This window comes from Balaenoptera borealis, assembly GCF_965194805.1.
Source record: "Balaenoptera borealis genome assembly, chromosome: 9".
NCBI classification, from domain to species: Eukaryota; Metazoa; Chordata; class Mammalia; order Artiodactyla; family Balaenopteridae; genus Balaenoptera; species Balaenoptera borealis.
This window is the reverse complement of record NC_138873.1, coordinates 115608099-115625065: the sequence shown is the minus strand read 5'-3', so window position 1 is coordinate 115625065 and position 16967 is coordinate 115608099. Positions and strand designations below refer to the sequence as shown.

Here is a 16967-nt window from a genome sequence, read left to right as displayed (position 1 = left end):
TCTACTCTTGTAAAAAGGATAGATGAAAAATATCAAAGCCATGGTAGTGTTTATGGAGAACAACTGTTATAAATTATTCCAGTAGATGTACTTCCAAACCTCTTGCATAGGAGTTAGTAGGAAAGGAGATCCTTTTTACTTCTGAGGAACATAAGGCAATATTTAGACTACAAATTCTTCTCTGATATCAGAGAGGTCATGATCATCACATCCAAGAGAGGATTAAATAAGAGTTAGAATCATTCCAGTTTTGATAATCCCTTTTTCCTCCATCCGTAATAGAAAAAATGATTAGAGGAAAGTAGAGGGGGGTGATAATGCTTATTTATTCCGATTACCAAGTTTAGAGGTCATGGATTTTATGCTAAGATTATTTTCCCTGATGGAGCTGCTTGAAGGTAGGAAGACAGAAAAATTCTGTGTTAATGAGGGAAACAAAGTGCTTTGTGGTGGTGAAGTTCCATACGAGTAAACAGGTCATTTTGTGTAATGAAAACAACGCTCATACGTTAGAATGTGTAGTAAAGGTAGTAGGAATAAGAAACCTTGGCTAATCCCAGCTCTATCATAATTTACAGTATTAACTTAGGCAAGTAATTTATTCGCTCTGAGTTTCATTTCCCTCTTGTCAAGTCATCAATGACTTCATTAAGGATGCTTCTCCTCTGTGTGTTTTAAATAGAAGATAAATAATATCATTAAACTGTTAGCCTTTTGTCAGTTCTTTTCCTCATATTAGTTAAAAAAAAATTAGGATTATGTCATTACGTATAAGTATAGCAGTGGACTTATTGACTGGTTTGAGGGTCAAATAAAAAAGCAGTTCCGTATATTAAGTGCACTGTTGTTCCCTTTCAGCAGATTGTAAAAACAATGCTCTTGTACCCGGAAGCATTCAAGTAAATGGGCACGGAGGGCAGCCGTCTAAGCTTGTGAAGAGAGGACCTGGAAGGAAACCTAAGGTGGATGTTAATACCAGCAGTGGTGAAGTTACACACAAGAAGAGGGGTAGGAAGCCCAAAAAGCTACAGTATGCAAAGCCCGAAGATTCGGAGCAAAATAGCATGCATCCCATCAGAGATGAAGTAGTTCCTTCTTCAGCCTGCAATTTTCTTTCTGAAACTAATATTGTAAAGGAGGATTTGTTACAGAAAAAGAGTCGTGGAGGCAGAAAACCCAAAAGGAAGATGAAGACACAAAAACTAGACTCAGATCTCATAGTTCCTACAAGTGTTAAAATGCTAAGGAGAAGTAACCGAAAAAAGACAGACGATCCCCTGGATGAGGAAGAAGAGTTTGAGGAACTTAAAGGCTCTGAACCTCACATGAGAACTAGAAACCAAGGTCGAAGGACAGCCTTCTATAACGAGGATGACTCTGAAGAGGAGCAAAGGCAGCTGTTGTTTGAAGACACTTCTTTGACTTTTGGAACTTCTAGTAGAGGACGAGTCCGAAAGTTGACTGAAAAAGCAAAAGCTAACTTAATTGGTTGGTAACTTGCACCAAAATATTTTACTTCAAAATCTATAAAGCAGGTACAGTTAAGGAGTATGTAGAACTATGGCTTCTGCTTCCTTGCTGCTATGACGGATTAGGGAATGTTATGATTTGATTTGCAAAAAAAAAACAAACTTACAAGACACTTCACTTCTTTAAATGAATATATATATATATAAATATATACATATATATTTTAAATGTTTGCTATTTATTGCCCTTAGGTAGGTTATGCATTTCAACATTCATTTCGTTTACTGTTCAAAACAAAGGAAATTGAGGCTCTATATTATAGAATTCCCAATTTATTTCTGAAGAAGACAGTTCTGCTATACTCTTAAGGAGCATAATATTCCTAGTGATAGAGCATTTTATGTTAAAATGAATTATTTTTGACCAAGCCAGGTACATTTCTGTTGATACAGAAGTCTTGTCCCTAGGAGAACAGATGTTACCAGAGTAGCAGTAAATTAAGAAATGTGTTTCCTCTAAAGATAAATATAAAATTCCCACCATTTGATACCCTGAAAAGTTTAATTTTAATTATAGAATGTTCCTTTACAAAGAATCTAGAGGAGGCTTTTGCTGTATTCCATTTCTGCCAAACTTAAGAGAAAATGTACTGATGAAAAGGAGACATATCCACATTGGAAAACATTTGACTGTCTAATTTTTCAGACCTTGATTCTTATGTCAATCACTCAATCTCTGTTTATTGTGCCAAAGACTGAGAATCAGTGCAGTGGAAAGCCTGTTTTTGACTGTCAGGACAGCATACACTTTTTCAATATTGGAAAGGCTATATATTATTCTAAAGAGCAAGTTATTAAAGAGTTATGCTGAGGTGTATCTTTTTTTGGTACTAATAGTAGAAAATAATGCACTGGTGGGTCCTTTGACAGAGATGTTTTAGAGAAAATGTTTAAGTGGTTAAAGGATTCAAGGAAAATACAGGAAAAAGGTATGGGATTTGATGTTTACTTGTTAATCCGGATTAATGTCATTTCTAAACTTTAGATATATCTAATAGGCTAAAATGACTTACAAAGAAATGTGTCTGTGTGTGTATGTGTATATATTGATAAATGGGTATAATTAAATATATATACAAACACATACTTATATACTATTACCCAGGTATAAATTCTTTTTTCAGGATTTTTTAGATAATGGTAGAATAAAAATTTTAAAATGTCATACTTTATAGTTTAATTTTAAGGGGAAGATTGGTTATTTTCAATTATTAAAGGTTTAAAAATAGGCCAAATCACTTTTTATGCAATCATGTTTTATACAGTGGTCTCATTGCACATTGTGTTTTTTCTGCACTTTTTACGGTATCCTTATCACGCTGGTATGTCAGTATACACCCTAAAGAAAAATTCCATTTAATGATTGTGCCTTGTATTCTATTATTTTTTGCATCATTAGTAAAATTAAGTTGTCTATTGTAAATGATAACTATATGACTTAGGAGAATGTATTGCTATATGTACTGCTATGGAAAAGGAAAGCAGTTATTTATTTGTTTATGGTACAGTTATTTTATACCTTAAAAACCAACATAAATACCATTTCTATTGTTTAAAGATTATTGTCCATTTTTTAAAAAGTTTTGAAGAATGTAGTATTTTCTGAGGACTGGTATGGTACAAAAATGTAGCCAAAATTTTCAGATACTACATTTTTAAAAAGCAAGGTTGGGGAATATGTGTATCAGCATGACCCTGATGTAGAAAAATAAAGTCTTTAATTGAACCTTGGCAAAATACATTACATAATTATTTCTACAATATTTCTGGTAGGGATAAATGTTAGCTGTCATTTGATTGTCTTGAAAAAGGATGGAAAAGTGATACATCTGGGCTTTTTAGATTGTTTGTAACTAAATTTGTACAGAAATCCTCCTATGAAATTAAGTAAACCATTTTCCAGATCTTAACTGGATTGCTGTGATTTTGCAGTTGAAAATAATTTCAAATTTTTCAGGTTTTTTGTATATTTATTTTTTTCTAACAAATATATTTAACTATATAATTAAAATTCAGTAGTTAAACTCTTCATAATGCAGAAATGGATGGCTTGGTTGTATAGTAAAATGAGTCTCTCAGTTACACCAGTATTGAAAATAATAGTGTGTATGTTTGAAATTTAAGTCATTAATTTGTTGCTTTGGAAGGCAGTCTATTTGAAACATGTAATTTCCTGATGTTATCTGCATTGTGTTAGAAAATAAGACTATAAAATCCATTTTTGTAAAAAAAAAGTATGTGTACAGTTTTAAGGTGTGTACAGGAAAAGGAAGAGCGTACAGTCTTAAGAGTGAAATATACCACTAGTAGGGTGTATTAATTCTAACTCTTGAGCAAAAAAATGAGTATTTACCATCTTACCTGCAACAAGTAAATGTATTATTCCTGTTCTAAAGACACTATATACTTATGACCTTTTTGGATATTATTAGACACTGGTTACTTAGTAAGGCAAAAATGACTTGGATCAGATTCTTTGTAATTGAAACACTTAAAAATGTATTAGTAATAACCAGATATATCTAGATTTTATTTTTTTATAATTTAGCTTCTATACGTTGCAAGAGTTGAATTGAGAAATTTAAGTCATCACCATAGTTTTGTTCTGTTTTACCACTTGGAAAATATCTTCTTTGAGACAGTAACACCGTATATATACTGTTTATAGGTCAAAAGGAAATGTTGGCAGTTGTTTTAGGTGAGCAATAAAAGAATTTTAAGTTTCCTGAAAGTTTCAGAAATATAACTTGTTATTACATTCATAGAAAATGTAAATCAATTTATGTATTTTTAAGTACCTAACCCTAATCTTCTCTCCCTCCACCCCAACATTCTCGAGTCCCAATCAGATCTTATAAAACTACAAAATGTTGCAAATGAGCAGATTAAACAGTCAGTCTAATTACAATCTCATAACTCTGGGCAGTAGACATACTTCTTAAAAATTTTATTCTTTGCAATCTGCTGTTATGGCATTGGACTGTTTTCTGCATATATTCATGAACTAAAGATTTGGCCTTGCTTTCATTGTTTTTATTATTGTACAGCATCACAAATTTGAAGACTATTTGGTAGCATTTGTAACAACGATCTTCCTCCTTAAGTAGAATAATTGTATAGAATATTTGTGAGCATGTTTAGGTCACATCTGAGACACGAAGTTTGGTTGAATCTAGTATCACTTGGAAATGAAGTATGTAATATACACTGATCAGCAAAAAGATCCTTGTGCAGCATGTATGTTAACATCTAGAACTGTCCCTTATCTGCAGTGCAGTAGATTAATCAGACATTTTAACAAAAGTATTCAAATAATATTTTTAGCTTATATGATATTAGCAACATTTACATGTTTTGAAATATGATTTGTAATATAAATTAGTTTCTCCAGTTTATAGCATTTAATTCTAGCATTCCATTTTATACATGCAAACATACCTCTCTCTCAGATGTCAACTGGAAGCAATTTTGACTGTTTTCTACCTAATGAAAACAAATTGGTATTCTGAATGTTTTTGTCCACCTGAAATTTATTTTTGAGTAGGTTGAAAGGACCAAGATACTTGAGTGTTTAAAAGGGCTATAAGTGTTCTCATATGCAGGAAATATATGATTTTAAAAGTCATAATAGGGGAAGTACTTTTATGTTCTGTGAATTACACCCGTATTTAGTTGTTTTTTTGGGTTTTTTTGTTTTTAAACAGGTTGAGAAGTGGTTTAGTTAAATTTAGGCGACAATTTATTTTCCTACTAAAATCGGAAAATATACCTTTTCCTCACTTCCCTCCTTGCAGTTCCCCTCATTTCCCAAATTTCCAAGTGATTTGAACTAAATATTACATTTACTAAGAAGCTATTTTGTTCTTAATTATACTGAGCTAAGGACTCCAGATGGAAGGTCATTTTGTACTATGTACAACACCCAAGAAGAGGTCACATTGAGTCAGAAGACTGTAAGTACCACTTTTGACGCTCCAGATATAAACCTTGTACACACTGTAGTAAAACAATTAGAAAATATTATGAGCTATAAATATAATTTTTAGTTTTGATAGCTCTGTGTTGAAATACTTTTTTAATGCAGATAAAATCATCAGGAAATTAACCTTATATGGCACAAACCAAATACATAATAGTAGGTGGCTATGAGTTTCTACATTTAAGGAGCTAAGAAAATAGGTTTGAGATGATATATAGTACACACACCTATGAGGCAGATGCAAACACGCTCGTTACTGTTAAGACTGTGCGTGTTGATTGATCATGATGAAAGGCTACAAATTTCGACAAAATACAAAGTTACATTTTTGGACCATATTAAAACTGCAAGATGGGGTCTTATTTAAAGATCTTTTAGAAAACTGTTAAATCCTGTCACACGATATTTAGACGTGTAGAATGTAGCTCAATTTTAAAAAGTAACTGACCTAGAGAGTTAATGTTGAAACTGACACATTTGCAAATTAAAATGCTTATTTTGTACAGAAAACAATGTTAAACACAAGCAAATCTGTTGTATGTAATAAGTAACAGAGTTTAAAAACAAATTAATTATTTAGCTTTATTGAGGTTTTTGGTTTTTTTCTTTCTGGAAACCTGGAGTATCATGTTATAAACGGCAGTCTCACACCAGAATAGCAGTGCCCTTTGTTTTTGTACATATTGATTGGACCTTTCTTTACTGTTAGGTGGACACTTTCTATGTTAGTTTTGAAGCATAATTCTTTGAATCCTTTTATACAAACTAGAATGTATGTGTAAGAATTCCTGTCCCTGCAATGTAGTAACTACAAACTTATTTTTAAATAAATAGAAAACTTGTTTTTCTAAGCTGTTTTGTAGAGCCTCATGATTTATTTATTTATTTATTTATTTTTTTGGTAACACATAAAGCACTCAGTACATAATTGCAAGAGGTATTATGTAAATGCTGGTACATTAGTGTCTCCAATGCCCTGTCTACTTGGCAAAATGTTAAAATACATTAGCTAATTAAAGGATTGTGGGTACCCTAATGTAATTTAATTCCAAAATAACCAAAGGTTAAAAATGGCATTTGCTTTTCAATGTGTACACTTAAAACTATATTGATTTGCTACTATGCATAAGTTACTGTACGGGTATAATACTTCAATATTCAGACTTTTTTCTCTAAGATATATTTCAAAGGAACAGTTTATGTAAGTATTTTCTCAAAAGTGTGAAGTGAAATTTCTGGGAAAATTAAATGGAAGAATGATGAAAACGATTCATTTGTTAAGCAGTTATACAAAATGAGATTCATAAGGCTATTGCTGTTTTTCTAGAAATTTGTTCACATTGGTATACATTTTTATTGACAATCCTGAGAATCCCAATTTTAGTATAAAGAGTGCATAAGGCTATGATAAATGAAAACTCCAATTAAGCACGTGAGATAATTTGTGAATTTGTAGCTTTTAGTGATCATTTCTCCTTAAGAAATTTTGTTTAAATGACTTTGTATAAAATAAATTTCTAAGTTGAGGAAAACAGGTAAGCATTCCCAGGTACCTTTTTTCTTTCTAAAGTATGCCGATACTAATACCTAGTTTATACTTAGGAGAACCAGCCAAGAAAAATATTATTTTTAGCAACCACTTTTTACCAGTTTCTCTTTTGTAATAACATCAACTTTATGTTCTAGGCTAAGCATCTCCATTATTTGAGAACAATAAGATTAAAAGCCAAAGCTCAAAATGTCTGTTCTTTGCAATAGAATACCTTGTATTTGTCATCTTTTTGCATTTAACATGTTTTACCATATATAGATTATTCTTTTCGGTTTTGTTTGGGGAAAAAAATAGTGGAAAAGATTCATTTAAGTACCTTTCTGCCTAATATATTAGACACGTTGACAACACAGTGTAACGGGATGAACTGGGCTTGGAGTTGAGTCATTTCATCTCTGAGTTTCACTTTCCTCATCTGTAAAGTTAAAAAAATTGATTAGATAATCTGCAATGTCCAATTCAATTCAAATAATTTATGATTATTTCTCATGTGTATGTTGTCTTCTGCATTCATGACTCAATCTTGGCTTTTCTATTTAGTCCCTAAAGAAAATATGCCATTTAATGTGTAGCTTTCAGGCAACCTGTGCCTTGTGGCCATGACCTGATTGTAGTTACGAGAACTTCTGAACCCTTAGTTTCAACTGTGCTGTTGCAACACACTATATATACATTGTGAGTTGAGTTGAAATATTTGTTTACTGGTAATATAAAGTACTAAAGTTTGTGATTTTTCCCAAGGGCCCTCTAAGGAATCTCAAAGATAGTTTTAGTGTAAAACACATCCTGAAATTTTTATTTAAGGTCCAGTCTTGGTAAAGCAAAGTCAAAAGAGTTTGAGAAAATTTAATCATGGGTGCCTGAGAATAATAATTGGTTTCCCATTTAATTAAAAATGAAATAAAATATTTAAATATAGAAGGCAGAATTATTTTAAGAAAATTTAGATCTTTGGCAAGTGGAAAACGTTTGTTCTTCGTTTTGGTCTTTGTTTTAATAAAAAGGACATTATAAAGTCAAAACAAAGCAAAGCAAATTACCCTGATGAGATATGGAAAATCTGAGCAGATTATACGGAAGCTAAAGAGCAACTCAGTCTTCTTTCAAGCTCTTTGAAAACGAGATTATTGTAACAGAAAACCAAATTCTACTTTGGTATTGACATAATACTTAGCAATAAAGGTTTTACAAGCTCTTCCCTCCCCCTCTTCTTCACCTGAATAAGTGCATCAAAGGGAGGGTAATTGTCAAATTTTTAATGCACTTTATCGTTTCTTTTCAGGCTCCTATTCTCTCTGCTACTTGTATATACTTGTTTTTCATATTTTGGAACAAATAGACACTTCAGGACAAAACTCTTTGTCCTAGAAAAACTCATTCCGTTATCCTGATATTCAGTTTTATTTCTCTGTCACTATTTGTTCTTGGTCTCAGCTACCTACATGAATTACAAACTTCAACCAAAGTAACTAAATTCGATTTCAGAGAAAATTGGAAGGAAAGTAATTTGAAAACTGTCAGGTGCAAGCATTTTTGTAGAATAGGAAACTCATGAATACGTATAACTTCTAAATCTTAAAATTGCAAAAATAAACATGTTCATTAAATACATGACCCAAAGATAGCCACTCCATGGTATATAAATATAACCAGATGTATATAAACTTGAAATTATGCTTAGCAATATTTCAGTATTGAATTTTACAATTAAATAGTTACCCAATGATTAACCATTAATTCCGTTTAATATTAGTCCAAAGTTCTAAGTTACCTGAAGATCTTGGAAATTATGTTCAAGCTGACATACTACAGAACATAATTACTGTTATAAAAACATTTGTCAGAATTATGATTCAATTAATTTGAACACATATTTTATGTTTTTAGCTCTTCCAAATATTATGTAAGAGTAGTGTTAGCTTACCTAGTCAGTAGACCAGCATGAGAAATTTAGGGGCTTCAGATTAACTTGTCTCTTCTTGAGATAGCAGACCCAGTTCTCATTTTAAAAAAAGCAAAATATTCTTGCATTATACTCCATATTTATATAGAAAAGACAGCCATTTTTTTAAAACCAAAGTTATTAAATAAGTTTAATTTGTCCAAAGATTCATCTTAATTATATGAATTGAAATTCTTAAATATTTGTGAGCTTGTTGCTTCTGTAAGACTGTTTTTAACATCTCTTACTTAAAATACTAGAAATTTAGTTTCTCTATTTTCTGTGAATTTGGGAAATATTAAGTTTATAAAAACACATTTATCTCTATAAACCAATCAGAAGAGAGCTCCTTTGAAGTCCTTTAAGAGATGCTTCAGTTCAATTTATTAATACTTTCTGGTAGTAGGAAATCATTTCATACTTAAGAGGGTAAAGGCTTTTGTTGGTTACAGACAGAAACACAGATCTTATAGCTTCATTTCTACAACTTTAGTCAGTAACAAGTCAAACATAAACGCTGTCAACTGAAAAAAAAAAACAACACAACCTAAAAGTTGAGAGTTGTGTTTTATTCAGTGGACAAAACTGAGGACTTAAGCCTAGGACACAGGCTCTCAGATAGCTCTGAGGGACTGCTCGGAAGAGGTAAAGGAGGAGCCAGAATATATAGGAGTTTTTTGCAACAAAAAAACCAGGTAGTCAGAGCATCAAAAGATTAAAGAAAACCAGACATCTCAAGTTTCAGAATTTAGTGCTTTTCTACGTATGGGAAGATGCAAGAGTCTGGGCTCACTGAAATCATTCCTTTGATATGCATCTCAGCTATCTGGGGCCAGTATCCTGTTTTCTCATCCTGAGTCTCCTCAGGGTGCACCGTTGGGGTGGCTGCAGCAGCTGACTGCTAGATGGGGGGGGGGCATCCTGCCTCCACCCTGAGTTCCCTCAGGGCTCACTGCCCGGGCAGCTGTAATGTGGTGGCTTGATGGCTGCCTTTGTTTACTGATATGGCAGGTGGCATTCTTAGTTCACAGTGCCCCCTCATGATCATAAATTCGACCAATGTTTGGGAGGCATTTCATGAACAATTTTTGTCCCATGGCACTGGGAAATTCATCCCAGATCAGGTGAAGATTTATTTTTTTTCCACACTGTGTGGCATGTGGAATCTTAGAGCCATGTGGGATCTTAGTTCCCCAACCAGGGGTCGAACCCAGGTCCCCTGCATTGGAAGATGGAGTCTTAACCACTGGACCACTGGGGAAGTGCCCAAAGATTTTGTTGATATGCCATTCCAGGGGCTAATTTCTGGATTAGGCCTAGTTGATAATTTAAAATTCTCTGGGTGGTGGAGACATGAGGACCTGCTGTCTGCACAGCGTCTGGGTGCTGGGCTTCTTCCTGTACCTCTTCTCGCTGCAAACCCCACCTATCAGAAGACAGGCTGCCTAAAGTCGTACTGAGCTCACAGCCACCTCAAAACACACCCCTTGACAAGGCCCTGCCCATTAGAGGGACAAGACCTAGCTTAACCCACGAGAGGGCAGGCACCTGTCCCTCCCACCAGGATGCCTACACAAGCCCCTGGACCAACCTTGCCCACCAGGGAGCAGACACCAGAAGCAAGAACTACAAGCCTGCAGCCTGTGAAAGGAGACCACAAACACAGAAAGTGAGACAAAAAAAGAAATATGTTACAAATGAAGGAAAAAGATAAAAACTCACAAGAACAACTAAATGAAGAGGAGATACGCAATCTACCTGAAAAAGAATTCAGAGTAATGATAATAAAGATGATCCAAAATCTCGGAAAAAGAGTGGAGGCACAGATCAAGAAAGTAAAAGAAATGTTTAACAAGGAGCTAGAAGATTTAGAGAACAAACAGAGATGAACAATACAATAACTGAAATGAAATACACTAGAAGGAATCAACAGCAGAATAACTGAGGCAGAAGAACGAATAAGTGAACTGGAAGACAGAGTGGTGGAAATCACTTCCACACAACAGAATAAAGAAAAAAGAATGAAAAGAAATGGGAACAGTCTCAGAGACCTCTCAGACAATATTAAATGCACCAACATTTGCATTATAGGGGTCCCAGAAGGAGAAGAGAAAGAGAAAAGTCCTGAGAAAATATTTGAAGATATAATAGCGGAAAACTTCCCTAACACGAGAAAGGAAACACTCAAGTCCAGAAAGAGCAGAGAATCCCACACAGGATGAACCCAAGGAAGAACATGTCAATATACATATTAATCAAACTGACCAAAATTAAAGACAAAGAAAAAATACTATAAGCAACAAGGGGGGACTTCCCTGGTGGTCCAGTTGTTGGGACTCTGTGCTTCCACTGCATGAGTTCAATCCCTGGTTGGAGAACTAAGATGCCACATGCCATGTAGTGCAGCCAAATAAATAATAAATAAATTTAAAATATAAAAGCAACAAGGGAAAAGCAACAAATAACATACAAGGAAATCTCCAAAATGTTATCAACTGAGTTTTCAGCAGAAACTCTGCAGGTGAGAAGGGAGTGTCACGATATATTTCAAGTGATGAAAGGGGAAAACCTACAACCAAGAATACCCAGCAAGGCTCTTATTCAGATTTGGTGGAGAAATCAAAAACTTTACAGACAAGCAAAAGCTAACAGAATTCATCACCACCAAACCAACTTCACAACAAATGCTAAAGGAACTTCTCTAGGTGGGAAAGAGACCAGCAACTTAAAACACTTCTGTATACATATAGACTGCTAAATCAAAACCTCTTGGGAACAGCAAACCCAAAAACTACAATAGATACACACAAAAAAGTAAAAGCAACACAAACACAACACTAAAAATGGTCATCAAACCACAAGAAAAGAGAACAAAAGAGGAAGGGAAGAAAAATGACTTACAAAAACAAATCCAAAACAATTAAGAAAATGGCAATAGAAACATACATATTGATAATTACCTTAAATGTAAATGGATTAAATGCTCCAAGCAAAAGACACAGACTGGGTGAATGGATACAAAAACAAGACTTGTATATATGCTGTCTACAAGAGACCCACTTCAGACCTAGGGACACATACATACTGAAAGTGAGGGGATGGAAAAATATATTCCATGCAAATGAAAATCAAAAGAAAGCTGGAGTAGCAATATTCATGTCAGACAAAATAGACTTTAAAATAAAGACAGTTACAAGAAACAAGGAAGGACACTATGTAATGATCAAGGGATCAATCCAAGAGGAAGATATAACAATTATAAATATATATGCTCCCAACATAGGAGTATCTCAATATATAAGGCAAATGCTAACAGCCATAAAAGGGGAAATCGACAGTAACGCAATAGGAGTGGGGGACTTTACAGCACTTGCACCAATAGACAGATCATCCAGACAGAAAATTCATAAGGAAACACAAGCCTTAAATGACATATTAGACCAGATAGACTTAATTGATATTTATAGGACATTCCATTCGAAAGCAGCAGAATACACTTTCTGCTCAAGTGCACCTGGAATATTCTCCAGGATAGATCACATCTTGGGCCACAAATCAAGCCTTGGTAAATTTAAGAAAATTGAAATCATATCAAGCATCTTTTCCAACCACAATGCTATGAGATTAGAAATCAATTACAGGAAAAAAAATACTGTAAAAAAACACAAACACATGGAAGCTAAACAATATGTTACTAAACAACCAATGGATCACTGAAGAAATCAAAGAGGAAATCAAAAAATGTCTAGAGACAAATGACAACGAAAACACGACAATGCAAAACTTATGGGATGCAGCAAAATCAGTTCTAAGAGGGAAGTTTATAGCAATACCACTTTACCTCAGAAAACAAGAAAAATATCAAATAAACAACCTAATCTTACACCTAAAGCAACTAGAGAAAGAAGAACAAACAAAACCTAAAGTTAGTAGAAGGAAAGAAATCATAAATATCAGAGCAGAAATAAATTGAAATAGAGACAAAGAAAACAATAGCAAAGACTAATTAATGAAACTAAAAGCTGGTTCTTTGAGAAGATAAACAAAATTAATAAACCTTTAGCCAGACTCATCAAGAAAAAAAAGGGAGAGGACTCAAATCAATAAAATTAGAAATGAAAAAGGAGAAGTTACAATTGACACCACAAAAATACAAAGGATCATAAGAGACTACTACAAGCAACTATATGCCAATAAAATGGACAACCTAAAAGAAATGGACAAATTCTTAGAAAGGTTCAACTTTTCAGGAAGGTTTCTTTTCTATTTCAGGAAGAAATAGAAAACATGGAGAGGGCTTCCCTGGTGGCGCAGTGGTTGAGAATCTGCCTGCTGATGCAGGGGACACGGGATCGAGCCCTGGTCTGGGAAGATCCCACATGCTGCGGAGCAACTAGGCCCATGAGCCACAACTACTGAGCCTGCGCGTCTGGAGCCTGTGCTCTGCAACAAGAGAGGCCACGATAGTGAGAGGCCCACACACCGTGATGAAGAGTGGTCCCCACTTGCCGCAACTAGAGAAAGCCCTCGCACAGAAACAAAGACCCAACACAGCCATAAATGGATAAATAAATAAATAAATAAATAAAATTAAAAAAAAAAAACTGCCAGCAAACAAAAGTCCAGGACCAGATGGCTTCACAGGCGAATTCTACCAAACATTTAGAGAAGAGTTAATACCTATCCTTTTCAAAAAATTCCAAAAAATTGCAGAGGAAGGAACACTCTCAAGCTCATTCTATGAGGCTACCATAACCCTGATACCAAAACCAGACAAATATATCTCAAAAAAAGAGAAGTACAGGACAATATCACTGTTGAACATACATGCAAAAATCCTCAACAAAATACTAGCAAACTGAATCCAACAACACATTAAAAGGATCATACACCATGATCAGGTGGGATTTATCCCAGGGATGCAAGAATTCTTCAACATACATAAATCAATCAATATGATACACCACATTAACAAACTGAAGAATAAAAACCACATGATCATCTCAATAGATGCAGAAAAAGCTTTTGACAAAATTCAACATCCATTTATGATAAAAATTCTCCAGAAAGTGGGCATAGAGGGAACACACCTCAACATAATAAAGGCCATATATGACAAACCCACAGCAAACATCATTCTCAATGGTGAAAAACGGAGAGCATTTCCTCTAAGATCAGGAACAACAAGGATATCCACTCTCTCTGCTTTTATTCAACATAGTTTTGGAAGTCCTAGCCACGGCAATTAGAGAAGAAAAAGAAATAAAAGGAATCCAAATTGGAAAAGAAGAAGTAAAACTGTCACTGTTTGCAGATGACATGATACTATACATAGAAAACCCTAAAGATGCTACCAGAAAATGACTAGAGCTCATCAATGAATTCAGTAAAGTTGCAGGATACAAAATTAATACACAAAAATATCTTGCATTCCTATACACTAACAATGAAAGATCAGAAAGAGAAATTAAGGAAACAATCTGATTTACCATCACAATAAAAAGAATAAAATACCTAGGAATAAATCTACCTAAGGATGCAAAAGACCTATACTCAGAAATCTATAAGATGGTGGTGAAAGAAATAAAAGATGACACAGCAGTTGGAGAGATATACCATGTTGTTGGATTGGAAGAATCAATATTGTGAAAATGACTATACTACTTAAAGTAATCTACAGATACAATGCAATCCCTGTCAAATTACCAATAGCATTTTTCACAGAACTAGAACAAAAAAAATTTACAATTTTTATGGAAATACAAAAGACCCTGAATACCCAAGGCAATCTTAAGAAATATGGAGCTGGAGGAATCAGGCTCCCTGATTTCAGACTATATTACAAAGCTACAGTAGTCAAAACAGTATGGTACTGGCACAAATACAGAAGTATAGATCAATGGAATGATACAAAGCCCAGAGATAAACCCATGCACCTATGATTACCTAGTCTATGACAAAGGAGGCAAGAATATACAACGGGGAAAAGACAGTCTCTTCAATCAGTGGTGCTGGGAAAACTGAACAGCTACATGTAAAAGAATGAATTAGAACATTCTCTAACACCATACACAAAAATAAGCTCAAAATGGGTTAAAGACCTAAAGGTAAGACTGGATACTATAAAACTCTTAGAGGAAAACATAAGCAGAACACTCTCTGACATAAATCACAGTGAGATCTTTTTTGATCCACCTCCTAGAGTAATGAAAATAAAACAAAAATAAACAAACGGGACCTAATTAAACTTAGAAGCTTTTGCATAGCAAAGGAAACCATCAACAAAACGAAAAGAAAACCCACAGAATGGGAGAAAATATTTGCAAATGAAGCGACCGACAAGGGATTAATCTCCAAAATATTCAAACAGCTCATGCAGCTCAATATCAAAAGAAAAAATAACCCAATCAAAAAATGGGCAGAAGTTCTAAATAAACATTTCTCCAAAGAAGACATACAGATGGCCAAGAGGCACACGAAAACATGCTCAACATCACTAATAATTAGAGAAATACAAATCAACACTACAATGAGGTATCACCTCAAGCAGTTAGAACGGCCATCATCAAAAAATCTACAAACAATAAATGCCAGAGAGGGTGTAGAGAAAAGGGAACTCTCCTGGACAGTGGTGGGAATGTAAACTGGTACAGCCATTATGGAGAACAGTATGGAGATTCCTTTTAAAACTAAAAATAGAGCTACCATATGATCCAGCAATCATGCCATTCTTGGGCATGTATCTGGAGAAAACCATAATTTCAAAAGGATACATGCACCCCAATGTTCATTGCAGCACTATTTACGATAGCCAGGACTTGAAAGTAACCTAAATATCCATCAACAGAGGAATGGATAAAGAAGATGTGATACATATATACAATGGAATATTACTCAGCCATTAAAAAGAATGAAATCATGTCATTTGCAGTGACATGGATGGACCTAGAGATTGTCATACTGAGTGAAGTCAGACAGAAAAAGACAAATATCATATTATATCGCTTATATGTGGAATTTAAAGAAATTGTACAAATGAACCTATTTAAAAATAGAAATTGTGTCACAGATCTAGAAAACAAACTTATGGTTACAGGGCGGGGGTAAGGGGGAGGGAGGGATAAATTGGGAGATTGGGATTGACATATACACACTAATATATATAGAATAGATAATTAAAAGAACCTACTGAATAGCACAGGGAACTCTATTCAATACTCTGTAATGACCTATATAGGAATAGAATCTAAAAAAAGTGGATATATGTGTATGTATAACTGACTCACTTTACTGTACAGCAGAAACTAACAACATTGTAAATCAACTATACTCCAATAAAAAAAATTCTCTGGTTCCTGTCTTACTGGTATATTGTTATCCAGGAAATATTTTCCCCTGTTGCTTCTTCCCATACCTAGAATCACACTATTACGATTATTTTATGAGTCATAAATATGATCTATTTCCTCAAGATGTTTAGCCGTTATTAATTTTGTTGGAGGCCTGTTTACACGTTGTGTAATGTAAGAGATAACCTTATAAAATAGGATATAAGTAATACCGCTAGTAACATTAAATAAAATCATAGTGAGGCTGGGAGACACAAAGCATAAACAATTTGGAAACAAAGAACAAATTAAAACAATGATTAGTATAACTAGTTGTAATTCAGTTGCAATAAGACATGAAGCCCATAGGAGAGCCAGCTGGAGAATCCAAATTCTAGAAGGAAAAAAGATAAACGTTTCATCTTTGTTTACAAAGGTATACTTTATCAACTTGTTGGAGGTCATAGCATAAGAAGAAAGGTTTTTCTGAAAATCAGAGATTAAAAACTAGTGTATTTCTCAAGAGTCACAAAGTTATAAATCATATTTATCAGTTCATTTAGTCCCATGTAATTAATTCCTATTTATCTGAATGAAGTCATCAGGTTTTCCCTTAGAGCTTTGTCATTTGTTATTT

The 16967-nt window shown here is 34.0% G+C and overlaps 2 protein-coding genes across 8 annotated transcripts in view; one reads left to right on the top strand and one right to left on the bottom strand.

Annotated features, from left to right (window-relative positions):
• Positions 1-6359, top strand: part of PHIP (PHIP subunit of CUL4-Ring ligase complex) — a 125522-nt gene extending 119163 nt beyond the window's left edge. For 4 of the 5 annotated variants that reach the window (XM_082404958.1, XM_082404959.1, XM_082404956.1 and 1 more), the window contains one exon: positions 859-6359. In XM_082404958.1, the coding sequence (XP_082261084.1) occupies positions 859-1496 (638 nt within the window). In that variant the 3' untranslated portion in view covers positions 1497-6359. The remainder of the gene's footprint in view (positions 1-858) is intronic. The other variant, XM_082404957.1, reaches the window with a different exon arrangement.
• Positions 1-16967, bottom strand: part of LOC309634706 (uncharacterized protein) — a 50110-nt gene that overhangs the window by 23598 nt on the left and 9545 nt on the right. For 2 of the 3 annotated variants that reach the window (XM_082405130.1, XM_082405131.1), the window contains one exon: positions 7377-7475. In XM_082405130.1, the coding sequence (XP_082261256.1) occupies positions 7377-7475 (99 nt within the window). Of the gene's footprint in view, positions 1-3755; positions 7476-8984; positions 9060-16967 lie in introns of those variants that run through there. The other variant, XR_014248314.1, reaches the window with a different exon arrangement.